This window comes from Drosophila sechellia, chromosome 2L (genome assembly GCF_004382195.2).
Source record: "Drosophila sechellia strain sech25 chromosome 2L, ASM438219v1, whole genome shotgun sequence".
In the NCBI taxonomy this organism is placed as follows: Eukaryota; Metazoa; Arthropoda; class Insecta; order Diptera; family Drosophilidae; genus Drosophila; species Drosophila sechellia.
Genome location: NC_045949.1, coordinates 23,332,603 through 23,348,985, shown reverse-complemented (window position 1 = coordinate 23,348,985; position 16,383 = coordinate 23,332,603). Strand labels below are relative to the sequence as shown.

Sequence of the window (16,383 nt, the reverse complement as noted above, 5' to 3'; positions counted from 1 at the left end):
CATCTCTAATCTTCGCGATGGTAACCTTCTCTTGCTGGTTAACTGCAGGGAAGTAAGTGACAAATTTATCAAAATGACCTCTTTACCTGGCTTATGCGATATCGAGTTCTTGCTCTACAACACTCTTAACTTTGTCAAAGGCACGAAAGGAAATGCACGAAAGGCGGACGCTCGATTTTAAAGGCGGAGGAGTTAGCACCTAAAGAACTCGCAACAACAATCTGCGAAGGCTTACACGCGCATCTGTCCGTGCACCTGCAGTAGCCAATAAATGCAGGATCAGAGTCTGGAGCGCTTCCGTGGGAGCGACGATGGCAGAGCCAGCAACTGAGTTGGCACTGACGCTAGCAGAAGCAGCGACGGTGCTGGGGGGTATAAATACCACCCAATTTTGTACTTTAAATTTAGTTCCGATTTTTGTCAAAATAAAGACGGACCACCGGTCCAAACTACCATCTTGCAAAAAAAAACAAACGTATACTTTAACTTATAGCCCTGCTTAAAGGCTCCATTCTCCAGAACCTAAGTCCACTATTTTTTCCGCTTGCCCGGTCCAAAGTCAAGCTTGGTACCATTGCTTTCCTTAACCTGCTTTCATATTTTTTCTGGGATATCGATAGATATTGGTAAAAAAACATATAACATAATATATGGATAGAAATTTACAAGAATAAAAACAAATATTCAAAAACATCAAAGCATTTTTCAAAAATATGGGTGTGACAGTTTTGGGCTGCTTGTGTACCTCTTATAGTTTCTAAGATCTCGACGTTCACAGACGGACATGTCCAGGTTGAATCTATTAATGGTGATAAGGAATAAATATACTTTATATGGTCGGAAACACGTCCTTCTGCCAATTTAATACTTTTCAACGAATCAAGTAAACCCTTTTACTCTACGAGTACGAATTTATTTATCAAATTGATAAATAAAAAAATATGTATATTGAATTAGTTAATCGCATTTCCCAAATCTAAATAAAAAGCTATAAGATTCACTTATTCTTATTAGCTTCATTGTTTAATTCAAAATAAAATTTGGTTCTAGTTTTTAAATAGTATGCTTAACTAAAAGCAGCTTTTTGTGATGGTTTTGACCTATATTAATAAAAACACCAGCAAATTTTATTTGTTACACTTCTGATATAAACATTGCAATTTATTTTTGAATGATGTGATATTGTACCTTCTTATCTCAAAAATGTATGAATTATTTACCTTGTTTAAATTTAAGCAATAAGCAGTAAAAACTAGCGTTGTGACCAAATTCAAATAACGAATACCAATAATTAGTTCTTTTATATTTTGTTTTAAATTTTACTATTTATCATCATGAAATTTGATATTAGAAATGTTTGCAATTGATGTTGCTACGCCCTTTTATCACACCTCGGGAAGAAGTATTTTTGTTTAATATTCAAAACGAGCTGAACAATTTTTTTCTTGATGTTATACTCATACGTAAAACTTAAAAATATCCAAAACGTACATTTATAATTGATGACTTAAAACGCCAAATTATTTTAAGAATGCTTCATCAAGTGCACCAGAGGAACGCACAAAGTGTTTAAAAATGAAGCTTGAGCGCTGCTCTTTAATACAAACTGGTCTTCTTCATGATTCGCAGAAATTCTTCTTGATTTACCTCGCCATCATTGTCCAAATCGGCTTCGTCTATCATCTCTCGTAGTTCCTCGTCAGTCAGTGTTTCACCAAGTTCGCGAGCTACCCTCTTTAGATTTCTGAATGAAATTTTTCCAGTGTCGTCATCATCAAAAAGCCGAAAAGCCTTAAGTATCTCTTCCTTAGTGTCCTTTTCGGCCATCTTTATAGTCATCAGTTGCAGAAAGACGTTGAACGCAATGCGTCCACTGCAGTCCTTGTCAATGTCGGAAATCATCCTCTTAATCTCCTCCTTTTTGGGCTCGAATCCCAGAGCCCTAATGGCCACCTTAAGTTCTTTTACCTCAATGTAGCCCGTGCCTTCGTTGTCAAATAGATCAAAGGCCTCCTTAATGTCGCATTTCTGGGCCTCAGACAGTTCGAACTTGGGTCCAGACTTCTTGCGACCTTGTTGCGTACCCCTTTTGGCAGGAACTGTAGTAGGGTTGGCGTTGCCAGCCGCAGTTGAGTTTTGCTCCATTAATCGATTGGCTTAAATTGGGAAAACGTTTATATGTGATTTTGTGCAAGCCTCAGTTATTTTTGAAACTCACGTAATTTCAGATGTTGGTATAAGTTCTTGATTTACGTCGCATAGACTGTACGAGTGAGGGTTGATTTGTTGAATGCTCCTATTTTTGTTATAATTTTTACACATAAACATTAAGAGCTCTACACAGCCCACCCTGTTACTAGCTCAAACAAATAGTTTGCAGTTCACGATTTCAAGAAAGTCATATGTCGTTTGTTTGTGAAACAGCTCTAATAAAGCCGACTAGAATGTCAAACACAATGTTAAAGGCCTGTTCACACTTGTGAAACATCTACACATATATTTCCACAACAGCAAATGAATAGTAGTAAAGACACTTAAAATTGAGTACAATTATTAACTATCGTACTAGTGTAGAAAACATGGCTGTGCGAAACGAACAGTTAGTTCTTATGTACATATGTATGTTTCACACATCCTTTTGGTATAATGAAGCACCGTGCCATCCTCAAATGAATATTTATTGTTATTTCTCCAATACCGTGTTGGTACAAACAAAGACACAAGAATAACAAGAGCGAGAGAGCGGAGAGCTCAAAGCGAACATTTCTTTTCTACGCATATAGTAACAGCCGACTACTGTATGTGTGCACACGTATGCTCATGCATTGTAATTTTTACATTTATCTTAGATGTTCTTAGACTTTAAATCTATATTATTTTTGATCGATTGGCACCACGTGAAACATTCTTGTTTTGCATTGCCTTAAATTTATTATTATTTAAATTTGGGCTAGAAAAAGTAATAGTCGAATCTATGTACATAATATCACAATATAAATTTAATAAAGACTTTATATTGGAATATTCGCCAATAGAGTATTCAGCATGTGACGTGTGAAAAATTAATAAGGCAATTATTGTTGAGTGCTTGTGTCCGCACTTCATGCCTCAAGATATGACTTTTGCTATAAACAGTTTTCATATTTTTATTTATTTTATAAATTTTTATTTTCTACTACGTATTATTTTTATCAAATATTTATTTCTCAATGTAATGTCTTCTATTTGGAAAACTTATGTTTTAAATTACAGTAGTTATAATAATTTTCGTTTGTATTTGCTTTAATTATTTAGTATATCTTTAAGTCATTTGTCTTAATATGATGTATGTAAATGAACAATGTTTATTATTTAAAATGCACATTAGATTCAGTTGTTTTTCAGTTTTTTTTTTTTTAATTCCAATTTGATATTTTTAAAAAGCGCGCAATTTCATTATATTGCTACGAAATTGGCCCAAATATGTAAATTCGTTTCTTCGATCAGAATTGATTTCGTCCCGAAAATAGTCTTCTAGCACAACACGCACATATATACGCGTACTCGTCTCTTGTTTTTACTCACACAGGCAAGCAAATTTTATTTTTAAAGTTAATTTTTAATTTTAATATTATATAAAAGTTCATAGTCGTCTTCCTATTCACAATCAGCAGAGTCTGAAGAATCGTTATCAGGTTCAAATTCGCAAGATAACAATTGAATGACTTCTGGTGGAAGAGATAGTCGCTTATGTTTTCGAACGCGCCTCTTTATATTTATTGATGATATTATGGGATATTATTTATATTTGCCTTGGCTAGGTTCAAAAAAATAATTTTAAGTATGTCTGCAAGATCCAGCAGGCCGCGCTTTCGTGCAGCTAGCGTTGCAGCTTTACCCAAAAGAAAAGTTCATCTACTTGCTGTCTTCGGCCTCTCAAACTTTTAAAATAATATGACGTTTTCGGGCATCCAGCTCATTTTCTTTCAATTTTATTTTTCTCTTTTATCGCAGGACTAGGTGTTCTTCTAACCACTTTAAAAAAACTTTCGAAAATTCATATATTTTTCGATTGCATTTTCTCCAATTTCGCAAAATATTGACTGAAAACATTCGTTATTATTACTAGCTAGCTATAGTCTAGCTTGCTATCAGAAAAATGCCCACTAATAAAAGTGCAGAAAGAATTTTCCTTTTGACGAACACCCTTTTGCTTGCGCCACACTTCCAGCAGGGCAGCATTGGCAATCGAGATATTGCTCCCTAAAAAATGAAATTTCTCAAAAACCCGCAAAAAACGCACAAAGAGACTACCTGATATGAGTTACGAATTGAACACACTACAACAACATGAATATAAGCACTTACTGAACAAATTTGAACAAATTGTTGTAGCTCTATTCAAAGTTGAAATTTGTTTCAAACAACTACATGTTGACACCACTTGCTAAATGTACAAATTGTTGGAGATAGCCGCACACAATAAACAATATATTAATAGCAAAACATAATAAAAACCTAAGGATTGATTATCCATTTCAAATTATACTCTTCTTCGTCTTCTTTTAAAATTTTAACACTTTGAAAGTTAAGCTAAATTCTGCGCGCAATGCAGCCACGTGGTATATGCTCGCAACAGCCGACTTTAACAGCTGTTATTCTAACAGTACACTGTTAAAATTACTTTTGCGCGCCATAACATAATAGTTTAAAGTATTTCCAATGTATAAATACTAAAATACTGCAATTTTGCATACTTGTGAAAAACACATTTTTGTAAAAAAAAACGCCAAATGCCCCATAGTGCAATGTATGGCCGTTACGCATTTTGTTATTCTAGTGTCGTTGATATGTGTGTGTAATAAAAGAGCATGGCTCCTGTTGTTGTTTTTGTTAGAGTTTCGTGTAAACGAAGTAAGGATGATGAAATAATGGAGTGAAGTTGAGGAATAGAAGAAAATCATCGTGAGGGCGACGCTTGAGTAAATCAATCTGGTTCGAACGATCGAAGGGACAACACGCAGGCGACTTGCTGTGCTGGACGGTATGGACGCTGAAGTGAATGATAAATCGCGCTCGGCTTCTCCGACATATACAAGGCAAAGAAATGAAAAATATCACATTTTTTAAATGTGTGCGCGTGAACGTTTTGGGTGGTTTGTGGGTGTACCACAACGTTATTGGCAAGTCGATAGATATTTAGAAAACCGTACAAAACTGCCACGTCCAGACTTTTTAAAAATGTTTCGATATATTTTGTTTTTTGTAAATTTTTATTGATTTGCCAAAAAAAACTTGTTGCTACACCCACAAAGCGCATAAGCCGGTCACGCCCACATTTGAAAAATGTTTTGATTTTTCTTCGTTATATTGCTTGTATTACCACTCCCACATTTTTATTAAAATTGTATTGAGATTTTTTCATTTTATATGTCTTTCAAATTTCTATTGATATAATAAACAATTTTTGGCCACGCACAAAACTCCCAGCCCACATTTTTAAAAATTCTTATTTGTCTATCAATATTCCAAAAAGAATATTGAACTTTCTCACACAAGTGACGGCTGTCTGATACTCTTTTGTTAATTTTTCATTTAAATGTTCTTAAGCCTCTGATCTTCCTGTGTGGCAGACTGAAACTAGGCTTTAAAGTATGATTTAAAAACAACAGAATTAAATACAGGGTATATATTTTCCCTTACGGCTACTAGCCTTTAAAAACAAAAATTTAATATATAAATATATTCATAGGTGTGACATTCATCCATTTGTGGTGGAGGGGCAACAAGTTGGTCTTATCAAAGACACTAGAATATTCTAGTGTCTAACCCCATAGATGACGCGATGGAAGAATGTGGTGTAAATTCTAGTTTTTTTCACGGTAAAACAATTTATTCGAAGTGCCAAACAATTGAAGAGATTGAAAATAAAATAAATCTCATAACTCTCGTGCTCGAAAAAGCACGACTTTGATTTGGTTGAGGTCACATGACGTGGGAGACTGTGGTCTTCAACCTTGATGGACTGGATGGTTAAAATAACCACTGAAAGATGAACGCAAATGCGTAGAAGACTGTACCTCAAAAGGCTTTACTATCAATTACTGATATATATGGTCATATTACACGGACGTTCCAACATGATAACGCTCCCATCCATACCTCAGGTTTTAAAAAAGTGGATTAAGGATCAAAATGTCAAATTGCTCCCCTGACATTAACATTATCGAAAACATGTGGGGACTCTTATCAAGGAGAGTAAACGAAGGATGAAGACATGTCAACAACATCAATAAGTAAAATTATAAGCCAAAAGAGAATGATTTGACTATATAGTCTAGTTCCCCGTCTATCAGACACTCGTTACTCAGCTAGTGCAAACGAGATATTTGAATATTTTTCTGACATATCGATAGATATTGGGGAATAAAATGAGAAAATAATTTAAAATTTTTCAAAAGTGTGGTCGTGACCGTTTTGGGAATTTTGTAGGTGTAGGGACAGAAATTGGCAAGACATACAATAAATAAAAAGAAAAATCAAAAAGTGTTGGTGAGGCACTTCTTGGCGGTTTGCGGGCGTGGCAAAAAGTTATTTTGGATATCTATAAAACAAAAGAACATGTTCGAACAGATCATGTTCTAACAGAACATGTTCGAACAGAACATGTTCAAACGGAACATGTTTGAACAGAACATGTTCGAACAGAAAATATTCGAACTGAACATGTTCGAACAGAAAATATTCGAACTGAACATGTCCATCTTGAATAAACTTTCTGACAGGGACCAATTGGTAGTTCTAGGTGATTTTAATATACCTGGCACAATGTGGTCCCCAGAAAAACAATCGAATATCCTTCTCCCTTTAGCACACCATGACTTTATTGACGGCTTGCTCGACTTATCGCTGTCGCAAATTAATTATATTCCAAATTCTCTTCGTCGACTTTTGGATCAATGTTTTGTAACAAGTCCTGAGTGTGTGTTTCTGTCCACGGTAGTACCTCTTACTCAACCTGAAGATCAATATCATCCTACTTTCGAGGTGGCAATCGACATAGGTACGGTATTAAAAGTAAAATCAGAGAAGTCAACAAAGCGAATTCCCTGTTTTCGCAAGGCAAATTTTCGGAGGCTAAACAATTTTATAGCTGGCTTTAATTGGTCCGATCTTTACTCCTGCAACATAATGGCGGATGCGATTAATATGTTTTATACCGCAATTAAATCATTTTTCGACTCTTGTGTTCCGATGTACTATCCGTCAATCTCTAAACCTCCTTGGTTTAATAAAGAGTTGACACACCTAAGAAATGTAAAGTCCAGACTCTATATGAAATTTAAAAATACCGGTTCTCAGTCCATCCTTTGTAAATATTTAAGCGCTCGGTTAAACTTTACCGTGCTTAATGCTCAGTGCTACAAAAATTATTTAAACCGTTGTAAGTTCCAGTTTGAACAGGATCCGAAAAAGTTTTATAATTTCGTTAACACTAAGCGAAAAACAAGTTCTTACCCTTCTTCGCTATTTTTTGAAAACCCTACGGTTACATCGGATCAGGCAATAGCCGATCTATTCGCCAAGTTTTTTCAAACATATTCAACTTTACCTCACTCCCTCCGAACAGCCATACTCTTATGCGGTATCTAAGTCGAATCTAATATTTTGCCGCACTATAAACGAAAGCTCACTGCTTAACGATCTTCAGCGTGTTAAACCGGTCTATTCGCCAGGTCCCGATGGAATCCCTGGCTGTGTGCTCAGATTCTGTGCGGAAGCCTTGTGCAAGACTCTACTGAAACTGTTAACCTTATCTCTGGAATCTTCACAATTCCCTCGTATATGGAAGGAGTTCTTTGTGATTCCTCTTCACAAAAAAGTAGCACACTGGATGCAAGCAATTACAGAGGAATCTCTAAATTGTCGGCTATCCCAAAACTTTTCGAAAATGTTATCTCTCCTTATTTGCAGCACCTTTGTAGATCATTCATATCACCGTGTCAACACGGTTTTATGAAACGCAGATCTACAACCACTAACCTCTTGGAGCTAACTTCTTTCGTAATACAGGGTTTCAAAAATAATCTTCAAACAGATGTCATCTACACTGATTTTAGTAAAGCATTTGACTCTGTTAATCATTACCTTCTAATAAGAAAACTTGATCTTATAGGTTTCCCTGTTGATCTTCTAAATTGGATTTCAAGCTACCTGAATGGCAGGACGCAAAAAGTCCTCTTTAAAAATGCTCCATCTTGTATTTTCCTAATCACACCCGGTGTCCCACAAGGGAGCCATCTTGGTCCGCTTCTTTTTACCTTATTCATAAACGACCTCTCCTTAATAATAAAACATTCGCGTGGACTTATGTACGCAGACGATGTTAAATTATGCCTCCAGTACAAGGACACTTCGTGCCATTTGGACTTACAATCCGATCTAGACCGATTTCAAATATGGTGCCGTGATAACATATTAGACTTAAATGGCTCCAAGTGTAAAGTTATGACCTTTTGTCGTGCCAACCCAATACGCACGACTTACACTCTAAGTGGGTGTTCTTTGGACAGAATAACACGAGTTGTTGATCTTGGTGTTCTTCTGGACCCAAAACTAAAATTTTCTGACCATATTTCGTCTATTGTCAATAAGGCCAGGGGTGTGCTTGGTTTTATAAAAAGGTGGTTTAAGGAATTTGATGATCCTTACTTGACTAAAACCTTATTTATTTCGTTAGTCCGTTCGATTCTCGAGTACGGATCACCTGTTTGGAGTCCACAATACGCAGTCCACTCGGACCGCATTGAATCGGTCCAAAAAAAATTCTTACTTTTTGCCTTGCGGCGCCTACATTGGGATGCAAACCGTATATTACCTCCTTATTCCAGTAGACTACTTTTAATTAATTTACCGTCCCTAGCTAACCGTAGAACTATGCTTGGAACAGTCTTTATTTGTAAGCTTATTCGTGGGGATGTTGAGCGTCCCGACTTGATTAGTCGGCTTAACTTCTCGGTTCCAAGTAGATTTACTAGAAACTATATACCCCTTATCTTAAATCATTGTAGATCTAACTATGAGTTGCATGACCCTTACAGAGTTTTATGTTCTGACTATAATAGACTTTATCCTATTATCTGTAATCTTGACTCTCTGCCGCTATTAAAGCAATCGATTTTATCTTTTCTATTACATAATTAGATCCTACTAACACTAATATTTAACATAGTTATTTTACATTATATTAATTTCCTCGTTCCTGTTCTCTTTTTTATATCGCGTCTATATCTTCTCGTGAATCGAGCCGTACGATTCACGGCAGCGCCCCTCGGTCGGTTAGGCGGGAGGTGTGGCCGTGGGAAATATAAAAAAAAAAACTAATACAAAAATTAAAAAATATCAAAACATTTTTCAAAAGTGTGGCGTGGAAGTTTTGGGCGGCTTGTAGGCGTGGCAAAATTTATTTGGCAAGGCGATAGAAATTTTTTGAGCTAATAAAATCATACAAAAATATCAAAACATTTTACAAAAGTGTGGGAGTAGCAGTTGAGGGCTGCGTCTATGTCTCCGGAAGCTGCATGTTTAATCTCAACATTCTAGCTTTTATGGTTCCTGAGATCGAGGCGATCGGCAATCTTATTTTTGGCTACTTATTATCATACTTGTATTTTTTCTTGCCTAAATATGATAATTATGTTGTAACAGACTGATTTTTCTTGGTCACGGTACGAGATAAGTGCGTCTAGCTCAGAAGATTCGTATTAAGCGTTAACACCCGGTTACAAGTGACAACACTGCAGTTATCGTCGATAGGATTCATGCGCTATCGGTCGTTGGACTCGCCGGTCCAACGCCAGGGTCGATTCATAGTATAGCAAGGCATCTGAATGTAGCCGTGCTTTATCTTAATGGAGCTCAGCTACCTTGAAAAATTTAAAAAGTGTTGTAATACGCGCTAATTGTACGTGCTGCAGGTTAAAAGAGAGGTTTTAATTTCAATATCACAAGCTTTAAGCTTTTAACTGGTCTACAAGACTTGCCGGTCTCTGAACCTGCTATGCAGAAATATGAATCCATCACCAAGTAAATCAGAACTGCGCCCTTTTTAAGACACACGTCAATGATGCCGTCGTGCTGCATATGCCAATCATCTAGCGACGAACTGGATGCTTTGTTCACTGCTTCACTGCTACTGTCATCAAGACTGGACGACGGGCTACGCCACCACCGCGCCAAGTCGACCCAAAAACTGTTAGAAGACGCATACTAAATTCTGAGCCAAGAGCTATTTTTAACCTCAAAAGGCGCCTTAGGATGAAGTTCATAGTAATAGGGGATCCTGCAAGTAAGCAGTCCATCTCAAGAACCGGCACGAAATCCGTGCCACCCTGCTCGAAGGATCTGACCCTGAAAATAACAGCGACTTCTCAGTCTGGAAGTTAATGAGAGGAATAAATAGGCAGCCGATCTGCCAATCGCCAGTACATGAACACAATGGCATATGGCTCAAAACGGATGGTGACAAGCGAATGCATTTTCTGACCATTTGTTCTCCATCTTCCCCCTTTCAATTGACGGACGACTCCCACCCACGACGCCCACATCATTAGATATACCACAGCCAAATTCTCCCACGCAAAGGAGTTACGGCCGTAGTAAAAATTTATAACGCCATGACGAGACTAGAGCACATTTCTAAGAAATGAAAACGTGCGCTGATTGTCATGATACCCAATACCGGCAAACCCCCAACGCAGATAGACTCCTATCGCCCCATAAGTCTTCTTCAAACCTTTTCAAAGGTCTTTGAATGAATCCTGATGAAGCGTTTGATGAATCTGTAGCAGGTATCAGGCTACATGCCACAACATCAATTCGGTTTCAGGAAGTCACATGGTTTCCCGAAACAAGTTCACCGTCTTTTAAATCAACAGTGGCAGTTTTTTTCAGCGTTAAGAAAGCCTTCGACAAGGTATGGCACGAGGGAACCCAGGTATGGTAGTATGTGGTATTCTGAAGACAAAAAGCAGAAGGCAAAAATTACTGACTTAATTTAAGATCACTTCATTAAAAAAAAACTGTCTTAAATATATAAACATTTGATAAATATACGGCGAGTCGAAAAGTTCTGATTCAGACGCGTACCATATATTTATTTTGATTAAAGGCCGAAATCGGTATGGTTGTTATACCTGTTACTCGTAGAGCAAAAGGGTATACAAGATTCGTTGAAAAGTATGTAACAGACAGAAGGAAGGGTTTCCGACCATACATATTGATCAGCATCAATAGCCGAGTCAATGTGGCCATATCCGCCTTTCCAACTGTCCGTATGAACGTCGAAATCTCAGTATCTATAAAAACTAGAAGGTTGAGATTCAGCTTACAGATCCTAGAGACAAAGACGCAGCGCGTCTTTGTTGTGTTTTAATAACATACTTAAATGTACCTTGCAAAATTACAAGCGGAATTGGATATTTAAGTTTGGATTACACCGAAGATGTCCTGTCTTATTTATGATAAAAATAATCGGACTAAAGCGAATACAATTACAATTCCAAATATCGCCTACAGATGCGTTTTAACTACATGATTTGCGGTCGGTAGCTTCATTTGAACAGTCTTGCAAGCTTTTGTCGATTTATTTTTTGCCACTCCCAGTCTTAAGCCCACAATACGCCCAAAGCTAAAACGTCTACACTATTGAAAATTGTTTTGATATTTTCAGCCGATATGGCTTTTGCAGAGCAAGCTCCAATACTCACAATTATGATTTATTTGATTTTACTATTCTTCTTCTTATTTTTATTGCAATTTGGTCACTATATGTATTTTAATTCGATGAACAAATATGTTTCCACAGGATTTTCATTTAAGCCATACCTACGAATCATATAGAATATAAGTTAGCACCAAAAGAATTCGCAACAACAATCTGCGAAGGCTTACATGGCTTAATGTTATCAGCCCATAAATGCAAGATCAGCGTCTGGAGCGCTTCCGTGGGAGCGACGATGGCAGAGCCAGCAACGCAGTTGGCACTGACTCTAGCAGAAGCAGCGACGGTGCTGGGGGGTATAAATACCACCCAATTTTGTACTTTAAATTTAGTTCCGATTTTTTTTCAAAATAAATGTTGATAAAAGAAAAATATTTGAAAAACATTTAAAATCTATACGAGAAATACTTTAATAATATAAAATATAAAATTTTTTAACAAAAATTAAAAACATACAAAACTTTACGAGAAAATACAGAAAAAAATTTCTGAAGACATACAAAACCTATACGAGAAACACTTTGAGAAAATATTAAGAAAAAATATTTTATAAATAATCATGGCAAATCCAAACAATCTAATTAGGACTGCCCTACTTAATAATAACACAGGCCCCAAAGTAAACCAAGCCCTTAACGTAGCCAATATGCAGGGACAAATTCAGGAAATAGTAGAGATAATTTTGAACCAAAAATTAAACTCAGACACTGCACCACTACTTGATCAAGCAGTCCATATCAATAATGTTAATATGAGTGAATTAGAATGAGTCCCAGATATAGTAAAGTGTTTAAGGGAATTTTCTGGCCAAGCAGGAGAATTTAGCTCATGGAGAAAAGGCGTAGAGAGAATATTAATTCATCATTAGCAGGATCACCCAAATATTACGGAATTCTTAATGATATCAGGAACAAAATTGTAGTCAACGCAGACTCAGTCCTGGAGTCTTACAACACCCCACGAAATTGGACAGCTATCTCAAAATGTTTGACAGCACACTACGCGGATAAACGCGATGTGACCACACTAGTATAACAAATGAACTCGCTGGTGCAAGGAAATCAAAGTACATACTTATTTCTACCAGCAAGTTTATACCCACCTATCTCTTAATCTGAACAAAATTACTTGCATGGAAATGGGAAAAGAATCAATGGATATTTTTGCCAAATCCTACAGAGACAAGGAACTTGACACCTTCGTCAGAGGCCTGAACGGCGACTTGCCCAGACTGTTGGGAACCAAAGAGCCCGCAGATCTCCCATCAGCACTTCAGCTATGCGAGAAATTTTAAAACCAAAAATTTAGAACCAATTACGCAAATAATAGCCAAACGCATTTAAGAAAATTCGAAGGCCCTGGTAAAGGACCACCCCTACCAAGAAAACCCGTACAACAATTCTCAAACGCAGGTCGACAACCATTTATTCCACACTTGGCTTATGTTCCACAGACCCCTAGAAATAGAATTATGTACCACAGCAACAATATGGAGGGAATTATCAACAACACTATGGCAACCTACCAACACAGCCACCAAGACCATCGGCCCCAAAGCCACTACCTAGGCCAGAGCCTATGGACATAGATAGAAGTATGCAGACAAAACAAGTTAACTACATGAACAGACCCAGATTTGGACAGCAAGAAAAGAGACCATCACCACAAGGACAAAACGGACTGCCAGACAAAAAACAGAGAAATTTTCATATAGACACCGCTAGCGAACAAACTACAGAGTACAACGACGCACCAACAGGAACTGATGAAGCAACACTCAATGAATACTATTCAGAAATCTCAGATTTCGAGCAGGATACAGATGTGGCAGAACATTCTGAATTGCATTTTTTAAAGTAGAGCCCTCTTCGTTATCCTACTTCCAATCTAAAGCAGGTAAGGTGGAGAGATGATCAACATTCTGATAGACACCGGATCCAACAAAAATTACATCCAACCAAGATTAGCTAAGAAACCAATCAAAAATAACCAACCCTTTTTCGTTAACTCTGTGGTCGGAAAAGTTCTTATAACACACCATACAATCGCCAATCCTTTTGACCTAAAAAATACTTTTATTAAATTTTTTATACTACCCTCCCTAAAAACCTTCGATGCCATTATCGGAAACGATACACTGCGCTAAGTAAAAGCCAAAATTAATATGCAAAAGGATACAGAATAAAAAAAGAATTAAAATAAAACAGAAAACCTCACGCGAAGTCAACAAATTAGATACTCAAGTAGAACACGCTTCAGAAACTCAAAAGAAGCATTTGAGAACTATTTGGGGACCCGGACGATACACTGCGCTAAGTAAAAGCCAAAATTAATATGCAAAAGGATACAGAATAAAAAAAGAATTAAAATAAAACAGAAAACCTCACGCGAAGTCAACAAATTAGATACTCAAGTAGAACACGCTTCAGAAACTCAAAAGAAGCATTTGAGAACTATTTGGGGACCCGGACGATACACTGCGCTAAGTAAAAGCCAAAATTAATATGCAAAAGGATACAGAATAAAAAAAGAATTAAAATAAAACAGAAAACCTCACGCGAAGTCAACAAACTAGATACTCAAGTAGAACACGCATCAGAAACTCAAAAGAAGCATTTGAGAACTATTTGGGGACCCGGACGAAAAACTGACATACACAACAAGAGTAGAAGAGAGCCCAATATACTCAAGACACAACCCGTACCCAGAGTCTCTTAGACCAATAGTAGAAAAACAAATACAAAAACTGCTCGCAAACAACATAATTAGACCCTCACGATCTCCATACAATTCCCCAATATGGATTGTCCCAAAAAAAAATGGACGCATCAGGACAGAGAAAACACAGAATGGTAATTCACTATAGGAAATTAAACATGGTTACCATTCCAGGCCGATACCCCATAACGGACATTAACAACGTACTTGCACAGCTAGGACAGAATAAGTTTTTCTCAGTCATTGAGCTCAAAAGCATGTTTATTTCTAGAACCTTTAGTAAGGCAGAAGAAAGTTACGCACCGAACAAAAAAGATATGCTGGCCATAATTTGGGCAGTACAAACTTTTCGAAATTTTTTGTATGGTCCAACCAAAATAAAGATATTCACAGATCACGCACGAGTCTCTCACACACCCAACCAATCCAAAAAGCACAAACCTGGCCAGGCAAACGTGGTTGCCGATTCATTGAGTAGACCTCGCTTGCAAACGCATGGATAACTAAATGCTATGACAGAAGCCAGCTCTCCCGAAAAACTAATACCCATGGCAGAAGAACCAATAAATGTTTTTAAAAATCAAATACTGCTATCTTTAGGAAATAAATCTTACCTCGCTTGCAAACGCATGGATAACTAAATGCTATGACAGAAGCCAGCTCTCCCGAAAAACTAATACCCATGGCAGAAGAACCAATAAATGTTTTTAAAAATCAAATACTGCTATCTTTAGGAAATAAATCTTACAAATTTGAAATGGTTTTTCCAACATATCACAGACACACTATTACAGAACCAATATTCAATTCAGACAATTTGATACAAATTCTAAAAGAAAAACTCAATCCGTCCGTCATAAATGGAATCTACACCGACGAGGAAACCTTAGGGAAACTACAAGAAATTTATCCACTTTTTAATAATTACAAAACCTCTAATAAAATAGTTACAGACCTGACCGACGAAAATGACCAAGAAAACGCAATTATATCGGAACACAGGATAGCACACCGCAATAGCAGCGAAAACAAACAGCAGCTGTTAGAAAAAGTATATTTTCCACAAATGAGGACTAAAATCACAAAAATAACGAAGGACCTGCAAAGAACAAAAATACGAAAGACACCCAAATAAGACAGAGCTACAAAGCACACTTATACCACAATACCCAGGGCAAATTATTCATGTCGACTTTTATCTCACATGTAAAAAAGTAGTCCTCACAGCAATAGATAAATTTTCTAAATTCGCACAAGCTAAAATAGTCAATTCACGAGCAACCCAAGACAGAAAACAACCCCTGAAAGAAATATTAATAAACTTCGGTATTCCTGAAGTAGTGGTAATAGATAACGAAAAGTCCCTTGATTCAGGTCCCATAATGCGGATGCTGCAAGACCAGTTCAATATAAAGGTCTATAAAGCACCACCCTACAACAGCTCAGCCAACGGTCAGATCGAACGCTTTCATTCAACTCTTTCAGAAATTATTAGAAGCCAAAAAGCCGAGAAACTACACAGTTCATTAAAAAACCTTATAGAGAGATCAGTTGTCAAATATAATTATTCAATACACTCAACCACAAACAGGAAACTGGTCGATTTATTCTTTGGCAGTAAAGTATCTCTGGTCCCTAAACTTCTACAGACAGAAAGACAGAAAATTACGGACAAAATAAAGCTCACGCACGAAAAAGATCTAGCTCACCATAATAAAAGTAGGAATCGGATAAAAAATTACTATCCTGGACAAGAAATATTCGTACAAAACAATAAAAGATTAGGAACCAAATTGTCACCCAGATACAAAAAAGAAATTGTCAAGTAAAACAGAAACAGCAAAAATAGGGAGAATAATTTATAAAAAACTAATTCGAAACTAAAAACTGTCACTTACAGAGCC

The 16,383-nt window shown here is 36.8% G+C and overlaps 1 protein-coding gene across 1 annotated transcript; it reads right to left on the bottom strand.

The window, feature by feature from the left end:
- Positions 1–1,125: 1,125 nt before the first annotated feature.
- Positions 1,126–2,753, bottom strand: LOC6620648 (caltractin). Its single transcript, XM_002044814.2, has 2 exons — positions 2,219–2,753; positions 1,126–2,156 (listed from the first exon to the last, which is right to left on the bottom strand). Exon 2 carries the CDS (start codon positions 2,143–2,145, stop codon positions 1,597–1,599), a length of 549 nt encoding a protein of 182 aa, XP_002044850.1. The 5' UTR covers positions 2,146–2,156; positions 2,219–2,753; the 3' UTR covers positions 1,126–1,596.
- Between the last annotated feature and the right edge of the window lie 13,630 nt (positions 2,754–16,383).